The sequence below is a fragment of the Buteo buteo genome, chromosome 13, assembly GCF_964188355.1.
Source record: "Buteo buteo chromosome 13, bButBut1.hap1.1, whole genome shotgun sequence".
In the NCBI taxonomy this organism is placed as follows: domain Eukaryota; kingdom Metazoa; phylum Chordata; class Aves; order Accipitriformes; family Accipitridae; genus Buteo; species Buteo buteo.
The window spans coordinates 37152678-37178352 of record NC_134183.1 but is presented as its reverse complement, the minus strand read 5'-3'; the positions used below and the strand labels follow the sequence as shown (position 1 = coordinate 37178352).

Sequence of the window (25675 nt, the reverse complement as noted above, 5' to 3'; positions counted from 1 at the left end):
CCTTTGAAAGCCCTGCAAAAGGGGGCTGAGCGCTGCAACAGGTCTGCTGGGCTCGGCAACCGGTTCTGCCTTTGTGCCAAAGTGCTTTGATGGAGAGTTTGAAAGAGAGGTGGGGGTATTGTTCTCTCCTGCTTTTGTTGGCACATTTTAAAAGCTTGAATCCCTCCTATTGCCTGCTTCCCTCCATCCTGAGCCAGGCCTTTTCCCCCCTGCCGGCTGTCAACCATCAGCTCATTTTTCCCCAAAACCAGCAAAAAAAAGAGAGCCACGAGTTCAGTGCCGCTCCGTTTCACAGGCTGTCAGCCAGGCAGCCCGTGCATTCATTCCTAAAAGCCATTCCCGACGTCAAAGCCAAGGATGCGCGGGAGCATCACGATGCCTGCCCCAGCTCCCGGCAGAGTCGCAGGCAGAAGGTGCTGGGACGGCTCCGTGCCCATGAGGACCCACCGCTGCTATTTATATACCTCTTTTTCCACAAATGGTGGGCGGTGATGAGCCGGGTGCTGCTAACTCCCCCCTTGTTTTTTCCAGGGGGAATTTGCCCAGCTTCTCACTCCCAATAGTGCCAGCCTGAAGCGGGAACAGCAAGCCCTGGGCACAAGGGGTGGCCTGGCATTGGGCTGGGGCTGCTGCTGGAGAGGAGAGGCAGGTGAGACATGGAAGAGGGTGCAGGGACCCCTTGGTCATGAGGGAAGATGGACGGGGGAGACCCCGGCCACCGTCACAGCAGCACCCCTCAGCTCCTGGCGAGAAACACGGCACTCGCCTACTCTTTTCCATTCTTTATTTCAACGATCACATTCTCACTTTGGTCACAGCTCTGAAAGGTTTTTTTGGTAGCTGTTGTGGTGTTTGCTCTTCCTCTTCTCTAATTTGAACTCGCTTTCTACAATATTATAAAATTATACAAGTACAGTAATCATCAGTTGATAATAAATAGGTATTTGTTAGTTCACAAAGTTAAAGTGCTTTGAGAAGGGATGTAAGAAGCTCTATCCTAGATTCAGGGGAGGGGGGTATCTTGGAAATGTAGTGCAGTAGGAAGCTCTGGCCCGTTGTCCGTAGTCTGTGGTCACGAGAAGCCCCCTTGCCAAAAAGACCCCTCGGGCACTCCTGAGTGTCTCTGAGCAGGCACAAAGCAGGAGCTGTGCTGCTGCGACAGGTTACTGGAAGCATGAGATACGATGCCCCCTCGGTTACACAGCCCGAGGCTGGGGCGTTTCAGCCGTCGAGAGGGCTGGGAAAGGTTTGGACAAGGTGTGGGATCGCCCCTTGCCCACAGGTGCAGGGACAGCATCCCGTTTTTCACAGTTTAGTCTTGCTCGGAGACCTCAAAGCCCAAGGGAAGCAAACCCTGGTCCTCCCCTGTCCCCTCACTGTGAGGGAGAGGGGCAGATCTGCTCCGGGCGGTGAGGAGAGCCACAGCCCCCCCCGGAGCCCGTCGGCATCGCCCTGAGATCAGCAGCCTGCTGCCTCTTTCCCTGAGGAAGCCCGGTCCCCCTCCTGGAGGAGAGGTGCTGGGAGCAGGGGGCTGCCTGCTGCCCACAGATAAATGCCCTTAGCTGCCTGCAGAGGATTTGTGCGTTTAAAACTTCTTCCCAGGGCCTCCCGGGTTTGGTTTGGGCTCTGCTTCCATCTTCCCTTCCTGTCCCCTTCAGGCTGTCCTTCCCCACACCCCAAATCTAGTCACCTTCCAAGGCTTTTCCATGCAAAATGCTAACTTTGTGCCTGTCTTTGCTTTGCAGGTTTCCAGTGCTAGTTCCCAATCTCCCTCTCATGTCAAAGCCAGCTGCAAAACAAAAAAAGAAACCAAACCCTAAAACCCTTCCAGAGCCCAATTCTCCAGACCAGGAGGCGACTCAGATGTGACACTGGGAGCGTTCCAGCTGCTTGCCAACCCAAACTGACATTAGCCCCTAAAAACTCAGAGGCATCAAGTCCCCACTCAGAGCGAAGCACAGATCAACCAGTTCGAAAGGCCAAGGGCTGGCTCCTCCTCTTCATCACATGCAGGTTCCCAAAAGAGAGGAGTCATCGTGCCCTGAGGATCAGTGCATGCACATCGGCAGAAGTCCCCTGAACGTCCGCACCCAGGGTAGGCTCAGGTTGACAACCAGTACAGAGCTAACAGCGCGGGCTCGCGGAGAGGCTGACACCGCTCCCTTCACGCTGCTGGGTACAGCGAACGTCCCCCACCCCTTCCCTCCCTGTCCCCAAACCCTGCTCCATCTGGCCCTGCAGTCGCATATTCCTCACCATGACTCCTCCACCAAGGCCAAAGATGGAGGGGTTGCTGCCCAGGACCCCTCTTGGGACAGTCAAATATTAATGTCCAAGGAGTGACTAAGAGAATAGGGATCTCGCCTCAGGAGCAGACAGCAAGTGCAGGAAGAACGGCAGCAGCCAGGATGGTGGGAACACAGCTCTGTCGTGTTCAGTGGAAGAGCTCCACCAACACCACCATGAGCAGCAGCTGCAGCCAAGAGCCAAACGTCATGGTGGCCTGGCCCTTCTGGGACATGAACCTGAGCTGGTTGACCAAGTGCTCCTTCACCAGAGCCTGCCTGAAGCCGTCCTCCTCCGAGATGCAGACGTAGCGGCCGTAGTGAATGTGGCTCACATTCTGGATGAAGTGGAAGCAGTCCTGCTGGGGGTGGGTGGTGTTGCAGGTCTTGATGAGGCTGTTGTTGTGGTACCAGTTGTAGGTGGCATAGTGGGATTCGATGGGACAGTTGAGGTAGTAGCGGGAGAAAGGGACGACTGTGATGGTCTGGAAGTCATCTACTGGAAGAGATTAAGAAGCGGGGGGTGAAATAGGCACGTCCAGCAACCACAGATTGCCCCACAAGTCTAGAAGGAAGAACAGTTGGGCTGATGGGGACATGTTACACAGCCATTTAACAACAATGGCAGGGCCTGACCCACACCTGGTGAAGTCCATGGGACTCTTCTCCCAGGACATCAGCAAACACAGAGTTTAAACCCTCTCACCCAGCTAAGAAACACATTAACTAGCAATTAAGTCCAAGCTCAGACTTGCTTGGTGTCTTGGTTTCAGCACAGTCATTCCCAGTTCCCCAGCAATGAGTTGGAACATCTTGCACAACCCATAGAAAGACCTGAGAATCAGTAACCCTGCCCCAAACAAAGACCTGAGAATCAGTAACCCTGCCCCAAACACCCCTTGGATACATGGCCTACAGTTCAAAACTTTTACATACCTTCCTTAATATCCCCGTTTTGGCACTTTCCTTGCCATGGCTCCAGGTTCAGGTTCTGACGCACCTCCCTAGCAGATGGGAATAAGCATTAACAAAGCATTAACATCATGGAAGCAGCATTTCAGGGCCAGGAAAGGAAACACCCATAAAAGATGCAGTGGATCAGATAAGGAAGAAAGTTTAAACACCTGTTATTAGCTGGGTAGGGAAAAACACACCCCACACCCCCACTTAGGAGTTTGGTGGGTAACAAATACAAGACCCAGCAACTCACCACTATCAACTGCTTTAAACAGCATCACAACCAGCAGAGCTACACACATTTCTAACAGCAAAAGAGGGGCTGGGTGCTCAAAACCCACTGACCTTCCCCACTCCAGAGCAGGAGTGCTGCAGGAGGGACGGATCCCTGCAGAGGTGCAGTTTTTGGGGACAGCACAGATGTCCGTGCTGTTACTGCCTGGACAGGATGGGCTCATCTCTCTCTGTGATGGGAAGATGGCCTCAAAACCATGTGCGGCCCTGGCCAGGAAGGGGAATACTGAGGGTCTGGGTATTTCTCACATGAAAGAAGCCAGCTGAAGGTGACGGAGAAACAGCAAGCTGTCTGCACCACGTACCGGTTTAGATAAACTGACTGACAACTCCCATTGAACCACCCGCAGTACGGGTCCCTCGCCAGCAAGCAGCTGTCACAGTTGTTGCGATACACTCTGCACATGTCCATGGGTATCTCCACGACTTTATCTGTTGAGCCGATGTACAGCATTGCCTGCAGGAGGGAAGCAGAGGGGCTGATCATCTCGGCACTGTGTCCCAGTGCCACCTTACAAGCGTCTAGCACTTCTCCTGCAGCTTCACTGTAATACTGGGGTGGATTTCAACAGCAGGGCTGGTAGGTCTCCAGGCAATGCAGTCATATGTCCCTATCATGGGAGGGAAAGCAGTCATCCTTCCCCCACCAGCCCTGTGTATAAATAAGTTTGCTCCACCAGTGACAGCGGTGTTGTCAACTCCAGGACGGAGCACTAGCACTGTCTGACAGCTCATCTGCCAGCAAGGCTGGACAACGAGAGGGAAACTGCAGGGGGAGGAGAACACTGTGCTAGGATTTGGCCCAGGGAGCAAACGGCCTCGTTCTTCCCTTGCCTCCAGAGGAGAGGAGGTGTTCAAAAAGCTCTGTTGCCCACTGACCACACAGAGAGTTACCCAGGACTGGGGACATCAGCTCAGCTGTTAGGATTTAGCAAAGCACACTGCAGGACCCCCCACAAACCCCCCCAGAGGCTACTTCCAGATCCAGGGGCTGTCACTAAACCATCTGTCCCTGCCTTCCCTGCTGCCTGCTTTTAAAGCTACAGCCTGATCCACTACTTTCCTTTCTACGGAGCAGGCAGAGACCCACCCTCTTGTGGTCCAAGATCATGGACTGGATCGGATCCTTCTTTGGGAAGACCTGGAGCTCCATGATGTTCTGCACCCCGTCCGGCAGCTCCACGATCTTGTGGATGGATCCCTTGTCTAGAAAGAAAGAGGGGAGAGCCCTGATGAAGCACGCTGAGAGCAGAAAGGCAAGGCAGAGGGGCTGCCGGCAGAGGTGGGGAAGCCAGGCAGAGAACCAGCTCTGCCTCCAGCCCTCGCTGTGGCACACAATACCCACTCTGCAGAGCCAAGTTGGACTGGATTCCTGAAACCAGCCACCCACAGAAGACAGGACCTTTCTCAGAAGGAGGCTGCTTGCTCTGCTAGGAAATCATCCCCCAGAGAGTAGCGTTTCCTACAGCACAGCCTTGTCATCCTCCCAGCCAAGAGCCATGAGGAACCCACTTCCCATCACCCTTCCGGACCTAGCTGTGCCTGCTTTGATCAGCTGCGCTGGAACAGCCTCAGCAAGAAAAACCAACTGCTCTTGAGCTCCACTCTGCTTTGATCACTAGCCTGTTCTTGCATAAGCCTCATCTCACTGCTTGCCTGAGGCTGAAACTTGGGTTTGCCTTTCTGTTTTTCTAATTAAACTGACTCCCCTCCCCAGTTAAAAGACTCCAAACTGGTGATTTAAGAAAATGAGTCAGTTTGGTGGAGGGGTAGAAAGGCAGATCCTGAGGGAACAGGGCTCAGGAATCCTCATCCTTTTTACCCTCTTTTACTTCTTGCATGGTTTCCCCTTCCCAAATAGTCACTCCCTTCTCCACCATCAACCAGGTGGAGATGAAAGACGTGACCCCAGGTCAGGCAGGGATTAGGACCCCCCAGGTGCTGGCCCTTGCCTCCACCCACCCCAGTGAGGGTGGGCGGCTGCCCTGCCAAGCCCTGCATCTTGGAGTAAGCTCCCTGGCGGGAGTCTGCAAGGCGTTAGCCGCATTTAAGCTAAGGCTTTCGGCAAGATAAGAACAACCTGAGCATGCGTGGGCCCAAATCCAACACAGGCCACCTACTGAGAGCTGTCTGCATTTTTTTAATCACAGATTAGGAAACAAAAACCCCAGAAAGTCCCTCTACAAGTGCCAGTGAACAAATCCCAGCACAGTGCAGAAAAAGGGATGAGCACAGCTGTAGGGAGCAAGCCCGGAGAGGCAGGCAGGCAAGAGAGGGAAGCACTGGGTTAGGAACCTTTGCACCTTCTGGGCAGTGGGTAGCTGCACCGCATGGGAACCCAGGCAGCTGCCTGACCGAGCTTGCCAATCTTTTGCTCTCCATCCCATTCAATTGCAGCTGAATTGCCTTGGCCCAGCTCCGCAGCATCTCCAGCTGCCCCAGGACCACCAGCAGCTGTAATCAGCTGGCTGTGTCTCCAGCCGGAGGTGCTGGCCTCACAGGAAGTCTGCGCTGCTGCACTAGAGCAAGCAGGGACAGGAGATGACGGAGAGGGTCCCTTTGCAAAGGATTTCTGCTTGACAGTGTAAAGCTCCACCTGGGGAGAGCTGTGCTACCCCCTCCTTGCCCTAAAAACACTTGGCCTGAGACCTACCACAGGCTGAAGCAGCCCAACTGGGTAAATCCCACATGCTGGGATTCTGCTTTCAGCCTGTCTTTGCCTATGCAGCCAAATTGGATGTATTTAGCTGTACTGGGACTTGGCAGCTCTTTTCTGCTTGACAAACATATGCCAAACTGGGAACATAGCCCCTTGCTTCGCTCTGCACTGGGGGTCTCGTCTGCTTCCCTTGGGTTCCCTACCCTCCAGGGGAAAGCAAATTCCAGGGAACTCCAGACAGAATGGTTCCCAGTACCTGTCGCCAGATAAAGCACATTGTAGCGGCGTCCATCACTCGCAGAGACCTCGTGCACCCCAATCTTCTGGTAGCGGTGCTTGTTGTGGAATAAGGGGCTCTTGGTGGGGGAGAGGGGCTCCACCCGGTCCTCCACCTCCGGGTGGCTGTCAGCTATCTTGAAGGTCTCACTCGGGGTGTGTTGTCCAGAGGAAACGCACTGCAGCAAGAGGGGACAAAAGCCACCGACAGAGTCAGACAGGTCCCTGAGGATGAGGCTCGAGGGCAGGAGAGCAAGGCAGGGCACAGCGTGGATACCTCAGCCCAGAGGGGGATGCCCAGGCACGGTGCACAAGCCTGCCCTGGGAGTAAACACAAGCCCTGGGGCTGCTGTGACTGCGCTCGTGCCAGGCCCCACCAGCGATCTCCCCTGCAGAAGTCACGGTTTAGGAGCCTTATGCCCTGTCACACACACCCTCCCACCCCTGAGGCTTAGGGGAGCCTCCCCCCAGCCTGCTGTTTGGTGCCAGGTCAGTGGTGCGCCTGTAACCACAGGGCCAGGCTGCAGGTTGGCTCGGTGAACCCCCAGGGTTAGCAAACGCAAGGCAAGACACTGTCCTCCAGCTTCACACGCAAGAGCTCACAAACCTGTTTGCCGAGGCATGCAGAGCCCGTCTCCCCTTGCTTTCTATGAAGGTGTTGGACCTTATCCAGCCTCCTTTTGTTTCCAGCAACAAACCTCAGATCCTTCCCGCAGTGCCTACAACCTTCCTCGCTGCCCCAGCGCTCACCTGGCTGTTCAGCAGTGGGACCATCCCCTCACCTGCCCCAGCTACTCTGACAACTGCAGTGGCGGAGCAGGGACCAGCTCTCCTGGCCTCAGGAGGCCTCTCCACTTCATGTGGGCATCTTTTATCACTCACTCACCTGCCCAGGCTTGATCTCTGGGTTGGGACCATTATAGCCTTTGAGTCTGGACGTCCGAAACACGTTATCAATGTCCCCAAAGGAATAGACGCAAACAGCAGAGCTTCCCCTGTGGGCAATAAGACAAAGAGACGGTCAGGGAGACATTGGCCATCACCCCTACAGGTGGACTGTGTTTTCCACCCAAGTGCCTGCCAGAGACACTAAAGGACTGACAGAAAGGCTTTGGCCCAAACAGCCCATCTGCCCGTTTTGCAAAGACTCTCACCAGGTGTTTGTGAAGAGCCCGTAGACTTTGGAGTGTCGCCAGTTACTTGCAGGGACAAAGAAGACATCTTGCAACCAGTTGAAGTTGCCCTTGGTGACTGGGTCAACACAAATCAAGCTGGCCTTCAGGAAAGTGGTCCACTTGGAAGCAGAGAGCGAACTGGTTCCCCCTTTATCTTCCTGGGGGAGAGGGAAAGCAGGGAGTCAGAGTTTGGCAGAGAAGAATACAAAGTGCCTCCCATCCACCATCTTGGATGGATAACTGGGGGATGCTCCAGAGGTATATTTGTTGCCGGTCACTGCAACAATCATGTACCTCTCCAACATACGAGAGAGACAAGAACAGGTCTTTCTCTCCCCTACAGGCAAGATGGGAGCCAGAGGATGGGAAGGCCAAAGGACATGGCCGTACCACACAAGAACTCTGTGTCAGAGGAGAGAATTGAGCCAGAGGGGCCAATAACACTAGGTGAGCTGCCATGTCCATTTGCCACCTCTGTAACACTCTTGCCTCCCCACCATACACTACTCCCATGGTACCTTACACAGCTGGGCCACTCGGGAGATGTTTCTAGGGGCCTCAGGACTCTTATCCGGATTGTCTTCACGAAAGAAGTAGTAAATCTTGTCTTGGTGAGGCTCTTCGTGCCTTAATGTGGTGGCTTTGACAAACTGAGGGTCTGAAAAGGGAAGCAAGCCATCAGAAAACCTTGGCCTGAACACACATTTCATCTGAAAAGCCACCAGTTGGGACCAAACCAGCATGCCCTGCAGCTAGCCGCTCACCCTCAGACAAGAGGAGGAAATGCAAACACCATCTGTGCTCCAGGCAAAGGACAGGTCTGAGCCCATCGTCTACACCTGACTGGTGCGTCATACTAACACACTAACAACCACTTTTCATGTGCCACCTTCCCAGTGGGTTTGCCTTCCTCTCCCTCCTGCGCAACTCCACACACCTGCTCCCTTGAAGGCCAAGTCCCCAGAGCCCAGCGAAGCCTCAGCTGTTTAGCAGCGAAGGAAACCCATTCTTCCTTCTTTTTCCAGGGGAGCTATCATCATACAGGAAGGCTTCCTCGGTGGGAACAAGCTGCACTGTTGTTTGTGTTTGCTGTGGAAAACCCAATGATGCTCTTCCTATTAATACACCACTGCCACAAAGGGCATCCCCAGCAGCGGCAGAGTCCCTCTGAGCATTGTTAGTTGGTGTCCCCATGGCAGGGAGTTCTGTGTAAGTGTGGGATTGGTCTGGCGGCTCTGGGTCTATCAGGTTTTCTTGCCGGTGCCTTGGTTGCCCCCCCTCCAGTGCCCTGCATGAACAAGTCCTGTTCTGCCCTGGCATCATTTTGATTTGATTTTGTCTTTGGCCAGGGGTTCAATAATCTCCCATTCCCTAGTGTCACTGGGGAGGCTTGGGGGAAGGCAATGTAATAAGCTCATGGAAATTGAGGAGGGTCCTTTCTCTGTTGTCCACCCTGTCCCATGCACCGCCCAACATCATGCCTCAAGACCTCACCCTGGCTAGGGATTTGGAAAGAGTCACTGCCCGGAGTAGAAGTTGTTCTTCCTGTTTCCACCGCTGCATGGCAGCTGATGGGCACCTTCACACAACCATATTTTCTTCCAGCATCTGACAGGGAACTTGCCACCCATTTCTCTCCATTTCCTCATCTCACCCTGCGCAAGAGGAGCTCACTTGTGAGTTGTTTTGTCCCAGAAGCAGAGAGCTGAAATTCCCCCAGCTGGCAGCAAGAGAGCTGGAGGCAGCCGCTGGGTCCCTCCTCACCGGCATTGCAGGTGGGGACAAGATCAGCCCTCTCCACAGCTCTAGGGGTGACCAAACCCAAACAAGAAGCTCTGGGGCTACACCCCAGCTGGGCAGAGAGGATCTACCCCTCCAAGCTGTGCTGTGTACATATGGCCCACAGTTGTGGACTGATAAAGAGTCCAACTTATCTGCCTGGTGGGACAAAGCGGCAGGTCCCACACCTTCAGAATCTCCCCCGTACTTACTCTGCATCACTGTGTCGCTTGTGTAGAGCTCTCCACCCCCTCTCACTCGACGAAAACGGGGTATCTTGCCATTCTGCTGGCTCTTCTTGATGGTGGAGTAGATGTCATGACCTATGGGACAGGAAGGTTCATTTGCAGCAGGCTGTTTCCAGAGGGACCAGAAGCATTTGTGAGAAGAAAACAAAGAACCAAGAACTCTCTGGGCACATGGACTCACCGAGATGGTGGATACAGGTCAAGAAACCCAGTCCTCACTACCTAGGATGGAGCAGGCCTGGCAGGACTCCTCCAGTCCTTTTCCTTAAAGAGTGGCAGGGACAGATTCTTGCTCTGCCTCTGGGAAGGATCCTCCTCTGTTCCTCTGCCAGGCCCAGAGCAGTGGAGTTACTGCAGGACTCTCCTGCCCCACTGTCTCCATTGCATTCTACCCTTCCGCACAGAGACTCAACCCTCATACCCTGGATAGGAATAAACTTTATGCCATGCGCTGCCCTAGAAGGATGTGGATTACGATGAGGCAAAAGCAAGAAGTGCTAAGGCCAGTTGCCAACTAGAATAGAGGGACAAAGCCCTTGGAGCAGCCTCAGGGTGCCCCTTTTTGTTAGAGAGCCCAGCCTTCCTGCACAGCACTATGACTGAAAATATGCGAGCAGCCAGACTTACCATCAACAACAACGAGGGTATTCGAGTCAGGGGTGAAAGGAGCAATACCTCTCCCATCCCATGAAGTGCGCTCCTTTCTCTGCGTCTGGGTAAGGACAGAAATGGTCCCTAAGTGTGATCAGTTCAGGGAAAGCAGGAGAGCCAGGTGCCCACATCTACCCCTGGGGCAGAAGGAAAGCAGCTCTCCTTGGCTGACACAGCCCAAAGGAGGGAAGGATGCAGCCCATCGTCAAATAGGCCAGGCAGAGCTCCTGCTGCAGACAGGAGGTGAGCGGAGAGGGACTATGACAAGTGAGCACGGACGAGGCATGCGCAGACCTCTGCTCATGCAGGCTGTCCCATGCTGTCACCATAAGCTCCTTGAGGGAGTTGGCATTTGGGCATTTCAGAGCACTCTGAGAAGGAGTGGGGATCAGGGCACTGTTTTACAGATGGAGACAGCACAAAACAAAACAGCAAGTGCTTTGCTCTGGTCCCATGACAGGTGGCCACAGCATACCAAGTTCCAACAGGTAGGAGCGCAGGCACCAGTCCCACACACTAACATCCCATCTCCATACTTCTCCACTAACGTGAGGTAATTTTTATTGTCCTCCTGCAAGAGAAAGAAGAGGAGCGTGAGCAGCTGCGAACGGCAGAGCACAACCCCACAGCTCCAAGCCCACAGCACTACCAAGCACACTGCTGTATGGCTTCCTAGTTTTTTCATGGGTCTTAAAACCAGAGAAGGAAACTAGTATCATCTCATCTGATCTCCTGCTCCACAGGTACTGGAGGTCTTCACCCAAAGACAGCACGTGAGGAGCATACACAGTTCCTTCCCCAGCAGTCCTTCAACCCAAGTCCTCCAACCCTCACCCATCCAGCTGTTCCACATGCTATTCCATCACAGGTAGGACCTACCAAACTCCCAGGCATCATGCACTGTCCTTCATTTTTCACTGGGAAGTCTTCCTAGGATAAAAAAGAAAGAGATATGCTTTAATTCCTTCACTTTAAAAGCCAGCTGACTTGGGCTCGGCCCCATGCACTACGTGCTAGTCACTCTCTTCACAAGAAGCAAAGCAAGCACATTGGCGAGAAGGTCATTGAACACTGCAACGCAGCCCTTTTCCCTGCCTCAGCATTTGAAAACCCTTGGGGAGGCTGGGCTGGATCTCTCAGGACCTCAGGGTGATGGGGAGAAGTGGGGATGCAGGGCCAAAGCGGCAGGCATGACTGGCAGCCAGCCTGGGCTGCTCTCCAAAGGATTTTGGGAAAGGATCTGTCATTGCAGGGAATGGGTGTTCAATAGTGGGTGATGGTGTCTGAGGGCTGGGACACTTGAACCCCACTGTTCCTGGGACCAAGAAGGGACGTATCTGAGCCCAAACTTCAGGAACTGGCTTATTTGAGAAGGACAAGAAGGGATCATGAGAAAGCCAACTGGAGGGTTTTCCTGCTGTATTTACTCAGTGCCCAGCTGATCCAGAACCTCCTGCTTTTGAGGAAAAGCAGCCTGGGCTCCAACAACAGAAAGAGATGGGAGCTTAGCTTCTCCCCAGTGACATGACTCTCAGCAACCCCTCTCACACTAAAGAAAGGGTCCCTCACTGGAAAAATCCTCCCTCTGGGGCAGCAAAGACCTTAGGAGGATCACAGCCTGGGAAAAACACACCCACAGCTACTATAGACTTCCCCCTTGCTGCAGCCATTCATCATACTATCATTGCAGCTTCCCAGATGGATGAGGCAGGCTGGGCAGAGTCCAGACCATTCTAGGCCTGACTTTGCTTCTGGCAAAGACACTGAGCAAGGTATCTAGCGTTTGGGCTGAGAGACGAATGCTGGACACTTTCTTTTAGGGCTCCAAAGGTAAACTTGTTAGCAGAGCATCCTTACCGTGTGGTTCTCATAGGTTGCAAAGTCGTAGTAATAAAGCTTTCCTTCTCCGCCAACATAGATGGCTGAGCTGTTCTGATTATGATAGAAGACTGGGTACTTCTCACTCCTGGGAAATACATACTCTTTTGCACCTAGAAACAGCACAGAGGAGACACTCGTCAGGGGAACTGAAGCAGACTGCAGAGAGTACCCGCAGCCAGCTCAGGCTGATCAACTCCCTTTCAATGTTCTACGTGCGAGTGATGAGAAAAACAAGGACTCGGGGCTAAGGGCCCTCTGGGATGGCTGGCCCAGCGCCAGGCAGCCAGGGAAACGCAGCTCCCAGGCTCAGAGCAGAGCTATTGTCCCCTTGGCCCCAGGGGACAGGGGAGCTGCACAATGGCATGGCCCCGCCTGGCCCCTGCAGGGCTGGTGGTGGTGGAGGAGGAAGGGAAACTTTGCTGCAGGAGCTCTTGTAGGAGAGCAGAAGCTCAAAGTGACTTAGAACTGGCTCTGCAGCAGGCAAGTGAGCGCTGCCATCCCACCTGCTCTAATGGCCAAGTGCCTCCTGCCTGCCAGCTTTGAGATGAAGAGCTCCCTCCCCTCTCTGGCCCTCCTCTGACAACCACTCCAGGCAACTGCCTCATAGATTTAGCTCCCACACCCTCTCGCATTTGACACGCCTGCAGCTTTTTGTGCCCTGCTTTGGGACCTTGCACAAGCTTAATTGGAGCTGTGAGTTCTTATCTGGCTGAACGGGACAGGAGCTGCTGTGCTGCCTTGCAGCTGTGGGTCAACCTCCCCATGCCCATGGGGTAGATCATCTCCTCCCAGCCACAGCCCAGCATCACACCCCTCCCCACCGGCCTCCAGCTGCACTGTCAGCATCCTCCCTGCAAAGGCCAGGAGGGATGGACAAGGTTTGGAGCCCCCAGGTCAGAGCCCACATGCGACAGGGGAAGGGTGCAAACAAAACCACAACTCATGGGCTACACGCCCCAGACGTGAACAAGAAGTGAACTGCAAGACCTAGGACCTGTGTCACAACCGGTTGCTGCAGATGGGAAGCTTTCCAGGTCCAGCTGGGAGGAAGAACTGCCCGTCCTCCTCTCTCTCACCTTCTGGCTTTTCCAGCTCCTCTTTCCTAAAAACATCCTCCCTTCGCCTCTGTCTTGCCAGCTGCGGTGCGGGAGGCTGGCCCTGCAGGGCAGCGCAGTTGTGAACCTTCTCCCTTGGGGCTTTTGCTGTCTCTCGATGGGGCCCGCTGGTCCTGCATCCCTCTCTGGGATGGTCCGGCCACATCTGGGCAGCTTTGAGCAGCCATGCCGGGGCCCAGCTCTGCAGCAGGGTGCAATGCACGTGGCACATGTGCACTGCCGTAGGCTACCCTGTCCCCCACCGTCATCTGCAGCAATGACGTGAGAGGGATTGCTCCTCCGAGGGGGGAAAGTCTCCGATCAGGACTGACCTCTGCTTAGCGAGACAGGGCACTCCGTTTTCATCTCTCCCTCTTTTCCCTTTTCCAGAGAAGAGGGGGCCCCTCTCCTGGCAAGTGCTGCTGCTCCCAGCAGACAGACAAAGGCTGTGTCTGCCTCGGGAGCTGGCTGCCTGCACAGACAGGCAATTAATCAGTGGCACGTGTCCCTCTCTATTTATAGGGGCACTTGGCAGGACGGGCAAAGGACAATCTTTGCACAGTCCAGCACTTCCCTTCTGCCCGAAGCAAGCCACGCAGGGGTCCTGCCAAGGCTCCACAGAGCCAAAAGTAAAAAATGCTTGTTAGAGGTCACTGGGGCTGCTGAATGCCTGCTTGATTTACGGCTTTCCTCTCCATAGAGCTGGTCATACCTCCTCGTGGTCTCTAATCCCTGTGGGGTTAAACTGCACCCAGCCAGCAAGGCTTTCCCATCCCCGGCTTGGCTAACAGCGGATATTGCCAGCCACCACCTTGTGACGGGAAACCCCGCCAGACCCACGGGCCACCATTTCACAAGGGCACCTCAGCCACAAAGAGAGAGGGTGAAGGTGTGCCACAGTACAGAAACCATCTGTGCCCTCCAGCCCGCAGCTTCTTGCTAACGCAGCACCTCTGGGCTGCCCTTCCCCTGTACTGCGGGACAGAGGCCATGGGGCTGCCCGGCAGCAGAGGGGGATTCAGCAGACAGGACCCCACAGCCAGGAAAGCCCAGGTGGATAACAGTCCCTGCCCGCTCCCCGTCCCCTCCCTGAGCACGTACTTTGCCTGTTGGAGAAGCTGGCATCGAGTCTCTTCCGAGTGACTATGCAACTCATTTGCCTAAGTAGCCCTACAAGCGGGAAGCCAGCTGGGCACGCCAGCTAGCCTGGGCACCACACCAGCCACAGATTCAGGCTATGCTTGCTGGGGAGGAGAGGACTAATCACCTTTTCACCAGCCCCCTTCCCAGCAGTGCTCAAAATCCCCCTCTTGGCCCAACCTGCAGAGCAGGCAGGCAACAGCCCCCACACACGGGAGCCCCTAAAGCCCTTCTACCCCATCCAACTACCACTGCCAGCACAACCCATCACCGACACGCCACAAGCAGGTCTGATCGGACTTAGCAAACTTTGCTCTCGTTTTCAAACCTCCAGCCCAGCCCCTAAACTTGCTGCTAATCTGGGAAAATATACACTTCCCCACTCCTCTTTCTCCACCTCACTCTTTTGCACACTTCAGCCCCATGTGATCCCATTACCTTTGGTTTCATTTTGAGTTTTATTTTCACAACACTGCTTCTTTCTTAAGCTCAGCTCTGAGAACTGTGCCAACCTGCAAGGACACACTTCTCTCCAAACAGCCAGAAACAAGCCCAAAACAATAATTTGGTTGGCGCCAACGTATTATTTATCCTACTGCTCCCCAGGGACTGCACTGAATCACTAAGCTGAGAGTAAACAGCTCTGCTAGCCAGGGCCCAGAAGCGTGTTGGCGGCTCCAGCACTGATTTAACTTGAACTGGACGGGAGCCTTTTAAAGGTGTTTCCACAAGCAGGTGCTGGGGTCCCTCTGCCTCATCAGCCCTCCAGCTGACCTGCAAAGCTAGCCTTCAGCCCCTGCTCTGCCTTAAACAGCTCGGCTTAGGCAAATGGTTTGATCCCCTTCACCTCTGCTTCTCACCTGGCAGGATCAGGGGGAGCAACCCTGCACCCCCAGACTGGGGTATAAATGGCATCAAGAACTGGAGATGAAAAGGCAGAGGGCATCTAATGGCCCACACTATGGCCCCAAAGAAGGGGACATGCCTCTCCTAGCAAGCCCAAGGCTGCTTTTGACACTGCAAAGAAAGGCTCGCCACCCTGGAAGGAGGAAGGCATGACCCTGCCACCACCCTCCCTCCGAAATTGAGTCCGGAGCTTCAGAAGACACAGGGCTCATTTCCAGTGCCTCGCTAACCCCGCTGAGTCCCTTTGCCTGGCATTTACTGCAAACCCCACCGTCAGGGCGCAAATCAATGGCACAATTGTCAATTGAAATGCTAACCCCAGTCCAGAGGAATGAATGGGAGAAAGAGCGGCTTTGTGCTTTGCAGGCGAGATGGACAGTACTAGACCAGATTGAAGAAGAAGAATAATATTAAATGGGGAAAAGGAGGGAGCCCGGTGCATTTTGGAAGGATGCCTGCAGCATAAGGTAACAAAGGAGGAGGGAAATGAAGAAGGACACACTTTGGATGAGATGAAGGCGAGGGGACCCATCCTAAACACACAGAGCAACACAGATAACAGAGCAATCCTGCTTCCCACCTGATAGGGTGAAATGGGCCTGCCTCCCTAGACATGGCTTGGGCAAATCCAGATTTAATGACACACTGAAGGGTTCTCTGGCTCCCTTTGGGTCCAGGAGCCCCTTCAAAAAGGCACCAAGAGCCTGGGCAGAGCCTGGCCCTCCGCAGCACCACAGCAAGGTTGGGCTCCCAGAGCATCCCAGAGCTTTGTGCAGGGGGGGAGCGTGTTCCTCACCTCCAGAACAGATGTACAACTAGAGAAGCAGCGTGGGCGTGCAGCCTCATTGCAAGCAAACTCAACAACCCAGCTCTCATCCTGGCTGGAGGGCTGACTCAGCTACGGCTGTCCTTCTCCCCTCCACACTCCACCATTCCCCGGTCTGGCAGCTGGCTCCAGCATCCCAGACACTCAGCTTAGTCACTGGCTTGCACAGCTCCCAGCACCGGTAGTGGGTGAGTCTTTGTGTGTCTACAATTCACTGATGCTGGGGGAGGACTACGTCTCCCTAAAATGGAGGTGAATCTGCTCTGGCGCCAGCACTTTTAAAACAAGGAACTGAAATAAAGCTTAGGAAAAATGAAAAGGGAAGGATGAGATAAGAACCTGCTGCTTCTTGGGAGGAGCACTGATGCAGACGAGAGGCAGATCCTTTATCTGCTGCTTATAAGATGCTTGTTAAGTGGGACCCCCTTTGGAATATGAAGAGGGGAAACCAGGCAGGGTATGGGGTTCATCTGCTCCCCGGCATTACCCGCTCCACACCAAGGCATCTGTGCTGCCCTGAGCGGGGGAAGTTCCTTTAGCTAAGCTGCCTGTGTTCTCCCAAACTCCTGCTGCTGCCATACGATGGGGGGACAGGGCTGGGTCACTTGCTAAACGGGATTTAAACTTGTGCAGCGCTGAAACTCGCCACCACGGCAAACACAGCCAAGTCTCTGGCACCGCCACGCTCCCCGACGCCCAGGCAATCCACCCAGCAGCCCCAGGAACTCTTCTCACTATAACACGTTATAACACTGTCAGTCGTCACCGTCACGCATCCTATCCCCCCCGGCATGACGCTGATGCCACTGCCACCTGCTCTGCTGCCTGTAGGTCTGACAGTGAGCACACTCCTGCCTGAATCACGGCACTGGTTGGATCCTTTCCTGGTTCACTCACTCTCCAAACAATTTGTCATTTCCCAGTTTTTATTTCTTCCTTCTCTTGAATAGACTATGACCTTGATAGTGGCACATTGCTGCCGGAACCCGACTGCGATTGGCTCCGATGGCAGAAGGAAAAGCTGCCTTCTCGGTGCTGACCCACAGACCAGCAATGCAGGTGGGTCCCCTGGGTCTTGTCCCCTACACCTGTGCCAAAAGCCCTCATCCCCCAGCAATGCAGGCCCGGCTGTGAGTCAGGGCTGACTGTGTGCTCCGGTCTCCTGCACACCACCCCGCTTTTGGGAATATGAGAGCCGTCTTGACTCGATGACATTGATCCCACTTCCACTCCCACTTCCCCAGCACATGCAGGATGCATGACAAGCAGCCCAACATGGGCAGATTGACTGCTTTCCTTTAAGGGCTGGGAATGTGATTTGGGACCACTGCCTTAGTCACCCACTTTGGGGTGAGGACTCTCAGTCCCAGCTCTGACACCACTCTGCAGTTCAATTTCAGTTTCACTACTCCCCCAGGTGAGACCGGGAGGGTGATCCCTGCATTTCCTACCTGCTTGGCCAGATATCAGTCCCAGGAGCCCCACCAGCAGACAGTCCCCTCCAAGGGGAGCATGGGGAGTCAAAGCACCCATCCCAGAGGGCTGGAGACACCCCACAGGGCTGCCATGGGTCCCCTCTATCCCTGGGAGAAGGACTGGACCGAACCACATTGCTCCCATCCAAGCGCCATGCGCCGTCTGTCTCCCCAGCTCTGCCACAGATGCTGGCAAGAAGCCAAGCTGTGGGATTTTTTTTTTTTTTTTTTTTTAGATGATCTATAAATTCCCAAGTTGAGACATTCTGGAAGGAAGAAGTATGCCTACGGGGAGCTGCTGTGCTCACCAAGCAGCTAGGTTTTCTTTCCCCCATGATTTTGCCCGAAGGGAGCAATATGACACAAGGAAACCACAGTCGGCCCAGGAAAGTGCTCCCAGAGCCCCGCTCACCCGCCAGCCATCCCCTCCCAGGGGATGGACACCTTGAGCAGTCTGACAGGCTTCTGGGACCTGGTAGATCCTGCAGAAACAGGGCAGGGAGGGGCAGGGGTTATAGGAACAATTTGTCATGACCCAGGAGGGACATCTAGGAAGGGTTTGCTCTGACCTGCCACAGAGTAATTGAAGGGCTGTAAAACACAGGGTCCCCAACACACCACCAGCCAACACGCCTCATGGAAAATGATAAGCTTTTGCAGGAGGGGTTTCTGAGAAAGGGGTGAAAAGGCAATACAATGTGGGAAACCACTTCCTTCTCATCGCTCACAAAAAAGCCTGGCCCATCATTCCCTCCTCTCCCTGGCTTATGCCACCAGCACACTGCTGAGGGATTTAGCTGCACCCCTGGGAGCCGGGATCCTTACAGCCACCACTCAGCGCCGGGGAAGCAGAGGCATAGGCTGAAGGATCATCCCTCAGGGAACATCACTCGGTGTGGGGGGCAGCCCCACACCGTTTCAGTTCAAGCTACGCTCCAGCATGAGTCATTTCTCAAAGAAAGCAAAATAAAAAGAACAGAACCAATACTACCCCATTCCCTATAGATTTCTATCCTGGGGCCCTAAGAGCTCCCTCCAGAGCCCTCCCAGGGCCAAATATCATCCTTGCCACCCTTTCACTCCCTCCCTGTGCCCTATCTATTCAGCTTGGCACAACGTGGCAGACTGGGAGAATGGCTATGAGCTGGTGCCCATCAGTCCGGTGGGTGGCACGTCTCAGAAGGGGTTTGTGCTGCCTGCCTTCCCTTCCCAGTCTCCCCTCTCCCCTGCCTTCTTTTCAGGATGCTTGCAGGCACCCCCCAAAACTCCTCTGTAGTATCAGTCTGCCACAGGCCAAAAGGCACGGGGGGAGCAGCAGCGGAAACCAAGCAACCACAAAGAGTGCTAAAAATGTCTCTTGCTGAAGCGGGACCAGACGCAGGCATGCATTTCCTGCTCCTTAAAGCTCTCTGTGCTCTCCTAGGGGCCACACAGCTCCCTGCCATGGGGGGACCCTCGCCTCGTGCCCGTGCCCATGCCCCCCAAGAGAGCCTTACACAGCAGCCACGCTGCTTAAATCTCCTCTCTTCTTGCCCCGAGCACACAGCGCAAGCAGAAAAACCACTGACGAAACACACGTATGCTCATTTCTAGCGCTAACTGCCAGAGTCCAAGAGCAGTCACCGACTGTGACCAGCAGCTCTACAAAGGGCAGGGTCTGGAAAATGGATCAAAACAAGGCTGGCACAGGCATCAGTCATCTCCTACGTATTCCATAACCAATGCAGCCTCTCCCAGTAGGGCAGGAAGGGCACTGGCCAGGTAGGGCAGCAACACTGAGGTCAGAGCAGCTGCCTTTGCTTTAGCCAGACACTCCCACAGATGCATCCCAAGAGCACGTGCGTGCCCAGAAAGGATAAAGTAAAATGGTTTCCCAGGAAAGGCAAAGTGCTTTCATCAGCCCAGGGCAGGTAAAAGCCCTGACTGCAATTTTCCCATGCCCTCCATCCTGTAGGAAATACTGCGGTTTGGTTCCCGAAAGCAGCACAGCTGAGAGTGAGGGCTTGGGCTGCGTGCTGCTCTCCTTTTCATTTTCCATTTGTGACCATTGTCCTTCATGTGGAGAACCAGTTAGCCCCAGCATTGGGCAGCACGGGCAACCTGCAGGAGGCTGGAGAGCATCGGGGGGGGATGTGTAGCCCTAAGCCCTTGCACAGGCATCCATGCACTTGTGGGAAACCCAGAAGAGGTGTGAAAGCACAGAGGGGAGACGTACAGCTGGGAAGCCCACATTACTCAAACCCAGACCTGACTGCCTTCCACATTTCACTCCTCTTTCTTATTTTAAACTCGCAGCAAGTCAGAGCAACGGGTTTAATCAGTTTGGTATTTCTCATCCTGTCTCTCCCTGAAGACAGTTTGGAGACAAGCCAAGAAACCTCACGCTATCTTCTTATACCCCTCCCCAACTGCTTCCGACTCCCTCTAAGCACCCCTCCAATGGAAGGAGGAAAGCCATGGATCTATCGGTAACATCTTCATCCTCTTTGCAATGGGACTTTTTCACCCTTGTCCAAGCTACGTTCCTGGCTGCCACTATATGAAGCTGCTTGCCTTTTCTTTGGCTTCTTCCCCAGCTGCTCCTAAAGACCCTACAATCATGGGGGGCTCGTGCGTCTGCTTTCTGCTGCCCTCAAGAGATCCCTGCCATCAATAGAAAATGCTCCAGAGTGGAGGAAACAACCCAGCCCACGTTATCGGGGATATATCCTACAAAAGCTCTCAGTCTGTGCGCAATCCAAATGCCCAGGAGGGCTGCACTAGCGCAGCAGAAAGGCTCAAGCTCACAGAGTACACTCTAACTAGACAAATATGCTTTTTTAGAGTTACACTACAGAAGGCAAATATTCTGGCGCATTAATGATTTCCACTCTATTTCTGGTAAGCTCTGGAGCGTCTTGGCAGCAGGCAGCAGTATTCAGCGCAGGGGTGAGCTAGGGCAGGAAGAAAGAGAAAAAAACCTCTTGGTTTGGTAACCCAGCTGCTGGGCATGGGCATGCCTGCTCAAAAGCTCTTCTGAGAGCTATGCAGCCTATATCTCCTTTGCGAGGGGCCTCCAAGCCGGAGCCAGAGCCAGAGCCGGCAGCGGTCCCAAATACCCACTCAGCAAGCAACAAAAGAGACCCCTAACCTGCAGCCAGGAAGGAACAAGTCTTGAATTCAAAGCCTCTGCCATCAGGCAGAGCTTCGTGAACATGGGCAGCACTGTAGGGCCCTGCTTACCCTCTGAAGGCTCAAACCAGAGTGCTTCATGCTCTGGGAAAGAGATTTCTCCTTTTTAAAGACAAAATGACTACATGACAGGCATGGCAATGTTTTCTACGCACGCTAACGCATTACCAATATCTTCTGGCCCCCTCTGCATGCTCACCCCCCCAAAATTATGCAGCACTGAAGCCTGTGCCACTGCAAGATGAGTCCAGAGCCTTTGATTTCACGGGTGCAGCTTGTCATCTAGCAGGTACATTTTTCCCTACCAGCCCCGAAGCCAAGCTGCTTGCTGCACCCTACGGATTGCAGGTGCTAAATTTAGAGCCAGGTTTTGTTACTTTCCAAAAGCCGTTCTCTGTAATGACAGTCCTGAGCTGTGCCGTGTTCCTGCTGGAAGCTGGGGAACTTTGGCCTGTGATTATGGTATTTTATTATACGGTCACTGGAACAACGACAGAACAACAAAGGATGGTTTTAGCAGGAGAGCTGCTATCTGGAGAGCACGGCTGCCCCTCCCACTAGGAAGATCAGTTTCCAGAGACTGATTTATCATAAAAAGCCTTCCAGGATAAAAATTGCCCCGAGCACCTCTATGAGCATCCACCAGCAAAACAGCCGCTTTACCTTTTAGCTTAATTGGCAGCCATCTCCTACCTCCCTGCTGCTGGTTAGGGCAGGGCAGCTGAGAAACCCTCTCGAGCACATGCCCTTTCCTCCCAGCCCAGGGGAGGCTAGGGTAGACACAGGGTAAGAGGACCTGTGCAGTCCCCCCGCGGAACCTGCAGAGGTTTAAAGGTGGGAAGAAAGATCTCTGGCTCTGCACCGAGGATGAAGTTTAAGCTCCCTATAGAAAAAGATGAGATAATGCATGCAGCAAAGGGACTTCCTCACTAGATTGGGAAGGGCCCCGTCATGCTTTTTGCAGCCCTCCTACCAGCTGCTGTAGGCTTCCCACCCCTGCAATGAATATCAGCTAGGTCTCGGCCCCACAGCCTTCTTGGTTTGTGCCAGGGAAAGCCACGCAGACCTTCCTAGCATCCCCATTCTGCCCGCTTGACCCCCACCAGCAGCAGGAACACACAATATCCATTCTTCTCTCGTCCATCTTTGGCTGCAGCACCGCATTACTCAGACTTGGAAAGCCAAACCGCCGCATTACAGTCAGTCGTTTGAAACCAGACGCTCAGATAAGACTTTCCAAAACTCGCATTATCCAAGATAGGAGCAAACCCATGGCCACGGTTGTTGTGAGCAGACCAAGGGCAGGTGTCTGCCTGGACTGTCCATGTGTTCCCCAAGGAAACTCCTACAGCTCCTTAAACTTGTACTGCCCTCTCCCTCCCAGTACACACATGCCTGATGAAGGAGAATAACTTAACCCAAGTGGGTAATTAGATGTGGAGTCATCACTGCAGGAGGATGCTGACACCAGTCAACAGGGCTCAAACTGGGGACTGAATAGTTTCAGCACTAGAGCTATCATTAAGGGCAACATTAGGTTTATTATACAAAGCCTGTTGCTCCAGACTTAAAGTGCTCTGAAATTAGTAGAGATGGTAGGAGATGCTTCTGCATCCAGCTCCTGTGGAACTCTTACAGCACTTCTCTGTCACACCAGACACAGTTAGACACAGCCTACTACACTGGCTGGAGCTGGGATTGAAAAGAATAGAGTGCCCAACAGAAGGAACAAGTCCTATTCTTGGAACAACCAGAAATAGCCACACACCATAGGATGTAGCTCAACAGGAGAGAGCTGGCTGCAAAACAAGCAATTTCTTCCTTCTAACTCACCTTCCAGCCCTTTTTCCGGATACAAGCTTCTTTAAAAAGCATCTTGTAGTCAGTACTTAGATTTAGTTTGTACTCAAGTACTCAGGCTGAGATTTAGTTTGTCCTGCTTTAAGGCACCGAGCCTGACTACATCAACTACAGGATACCTCCCTGGGCCAATTTTCTGCAATTCTGACCCTGAATCAGCCCGAGGGCTGGCACAGAGCTGGGCAGTGGGTCAGCAACTTGCATCTGGCAGTCTTTCCCAGCCCTAAGCATTTCAGTTCAGCAGCCACAACTTTTATTAGTTTGCCCATGCCTGTTGTTTTTGTGTCACGCTCTTGCAAGAGGAGGTGGTTGTGATTCACTCACTTGGTTTGTTTGGTTTTTCTTTTTCAATCTGCGCAGAGCAAAAAATATTTTCAACCAACATTTTATGATACCAGCATCACCCACCCTGTGAAAATGAGCCTTCTGCAGAAAATTGCATTGCTGGGAAAGTGAGAAGCTTTCTCCTGGAAATGTTGATGCTCTGAGAGCTTCATGTGAAACCGTCCTACAAAGATGTTTCACACCCATGGGACCATGGCTCCTGAGAAAACAGTGCCGCTGTCACTGAGGATTAAAAGCTGGTGCTAGCACCACAATCTCTCATTTTTGCCAGCACTCCCCATCAGTATGAGTTCAGCCTCATCTCTGATCAGCTCTCTTCCTTTGCTAGCTGAACGCAGCACCATTACAGCAGTGGGCTTGAAGAGCTCCTAGAATAGCTCCTACAGCACTCAGATGCTTGCTGGCACAATTTTCCCAGGGCAAGGAGAGGTGGCTGAGCTTGGCAAAGCCCAGGAGCTACTATGGGCAGCGTGGGCAGTTTCCAGGAACTGCCATTTCAACGCCCCTCCTGTGACCCAGGGCAGGCTAGAGCCAGTTTACCCAGTCAAGGCAGCCAAGGGTCAAGTGTATAATCTTTCTTTTCCCCCGTGGGACCTGCTTAACTCCTGTGAGCTACACACCAGCTCAGAACCTGTCCCCCTCCAGCTTCCAGCCTCACCTGTTAATAAGAGGGGAATAACTAAACTGTCAGACCCCATCCTACCCCAAGGCGTAAATGCAGCAAGCAACCAGAGAGGGGCTGTGCGTTTGTCTCAGACCTACACACGTGGGGAGGGACAAGACAATCTTAAGCATGGCGGTAGCTAAAAATTATTCCTGTGCTGCACCAAAGGCCCCAGGCGATAGCAGCCTGAGCCAGCCCTCAGGCTCCTTGCTGTCCTCACTGCGCTCCTCTGCTCTCCCGATGCTCGGTGACTTTCCGGTCATGAGACAGTCAGCCTGGGATGCCACCCTCCCGCTCTGTATGGAGGGGCTGTGTCTGCCCTCTCTGTCACCCGGATGGCTCTGCCCAGCCCCAGGACACAGCGGTCTCCATCTCTGCAGATGGATCAGAAGAGTAAACACAGTATCTGTGCTGACAAGCAAAAGCTCAGTATGGGTTGTGAATGCACCTTTTTCAAAGCAAAGCCCAGCTGGTCAGCGTTTGGTTAGAAAAATACATGGAGGCAGGGAGAGGATGGAAATAAAAGGGAAGATAAGCAAGAACACAGTGTGCAAGGTTGAAGAACTTGCTTCTGCGCCAGCCCAGGCTGCTAAGGCCGAACTTACTCCCACTCTGCAAATCTCAACAGATAGGGAACTTGCCATTTACAATCTTCCTTCATTAGAACACTGGGGAGGGTAATAGCCAGAAGATCTGACCCATCTGTGTGCTGGGTCAGCTGCAAAGGGGAAGCAGGGCAAAGTCCTTGTCAGTAAAAAGGATCGTAGGCACTTTAGATATGATCAGTGGCCTGGAGCTGACCTCAACCCTTTGCTCTGAGCGTCTTCCCCCTAAGAAGAAGAAACCCTGCCAGAGTCAGACATGCTTTCAAATAACTGCTTACCCAGCTGGACCTAAAAGCCAGCCAGCCACCTGTGCCGGCTGCTGGGACAGCTCCAGCAATCCCTCACCCTGCCTTCGGTGGCATGCATGTGCAGAAGCTGGGGTGACCTTTGGAGAAAGCATGCCCCTTCCTCACCTCCTCCTGCACTGTGCTGTGGCATCAGGGAGGCAAAATAAAGGCAGAACAGCAGCTGAGGCCTCAGGGCTGGCTTTATACACACTGCATTCATAGAAAGGCAGATCTGCAGAACACAGTGCTCCAGCCACCCACCACCGCAAGTCCAAGTCCCCAGGACTGTTGAAATTACTTAAATCCAGGAGCTCCAAGCACCAAGGCAGGCTGACTCTGTTTCTTTGTCTTCATATCTGAGCTCAGGATTGTGCTACCTAAGCTCAGCCACATTTTTTTCCCAGTTCGCAATGTCCTCTCACCTATTTCTTGCTATGAAACCAGACACCAAAGGACCGCAGGGCAAAACAGCTGAGTAGTTGAGGCTACCTGCACTGAGCCCAGGGCTCTCTTCCTGGGTCTGGCAGGGTGCTGGCAAGGGGAGCAAGCCTGAGACATGGAAGGGCAGCTGCAGCTTTCCCCAGCACCAATTTCCTCCTCTCCCCCAGCACTGCAGCCCAGGGAGGGATCCCGCACACGTACTCTTCCCTCCTGGAGAGGGCTGGGCTCTGGCCAGCACCAGGAATCTCTACCTTCACTCACAGGGCTGTAACATCTTGAGGTGTCTTTGCTGAGGCTGCTGTACCTGGTGCTAGTGATGGGCTGTGGCATGTAAGAAATTTAATTATGTGAAGAGCTGCCAGCTCCTGCAGAGCCCAGGGCTGAGGCCAGCGCTGCACCACTGCAAATGCAGCACACGAGGCACAGCCCCGGCGTGAACACCCACACAAACGTCCCGGACTGCTGCTCTTCTCCATCCAGCTCCCAGCCTCCAGGACCAGGGCTTGAGCTGCAAACCGAGCCCTGCAACAGTGTCACCCTCATTGCGAGGGACAAGCCTCTATAAGTGGATGCAAAGAGCAGCAGTATGCTGACCTGCAGGTTTTACTAAAGATGCTGTGCTTGCCTTTCACTGTGTCTGGAGCACTGGGGAAGTT

At 53.7% G+C, this 25675-nt stretch overlaps 1 protein-coding gene across 4 annotated transcripts in view; it reads right to left on the bottom strand.

Moving 5' to 3' along the window:
- Positions 1-727: 727 nt before the first annotated feature.
- The window catches only part of SEMA7A (semaphorin 7A (JohnMiltonHagen blood group)), a 32066-nt gene continuing 7118 nt past the window's right edge, over positions 728-25675 (bottom strand). The window contains exons 2-14 of one of the 4 annotated variants that reach the window (XM_075045667.1): positions 12182-12315; positions 11204-11254; positions 10800-10895; positions 10301-10385; positions 9638-9748; positions 8165-8304; positions 7626-7804; positions 7358-7466; positions 6452-6650; positions 4627-4742; positions 3842-3993; positions 3222-3289; positions 728-2784 (exon numbers count right to left, since the gene is read on the bottom strand). In XM_075045667.1, coding sequence (XP_074901768.1) covers positions 2435-2784; positions 3222-3289; positions 3842-3993; positions 4627-4742; positions 6452-6650; positions 7358-7466; positions 7626-7804; positions 8165-8304; positions 9638-9748; positions 10301-10385; positions 10800-10895; positions 11204-11254; positions 12182-12315 — 1790 coding nt within the window. In that variant the 3' untranslated portion in view covers positions 728-2434. The remainder of the gene's footprint in view (positions 2785-3221; positions 3290-3841; positions 3994-4626; positions 4743-6451; positions 6651-7357; positions 7467-7625; positions 7805-8164; positions 8305-9637; positions 9749-10300; positions 10386-10799; positions 10896-11203; positions 11255-12181; positions 12316-25675) is intronic. The other 3 variants (XM_075045668.1, XM_075045669.1, XM_075045670.1) reach the window with 3 other exon arrangements.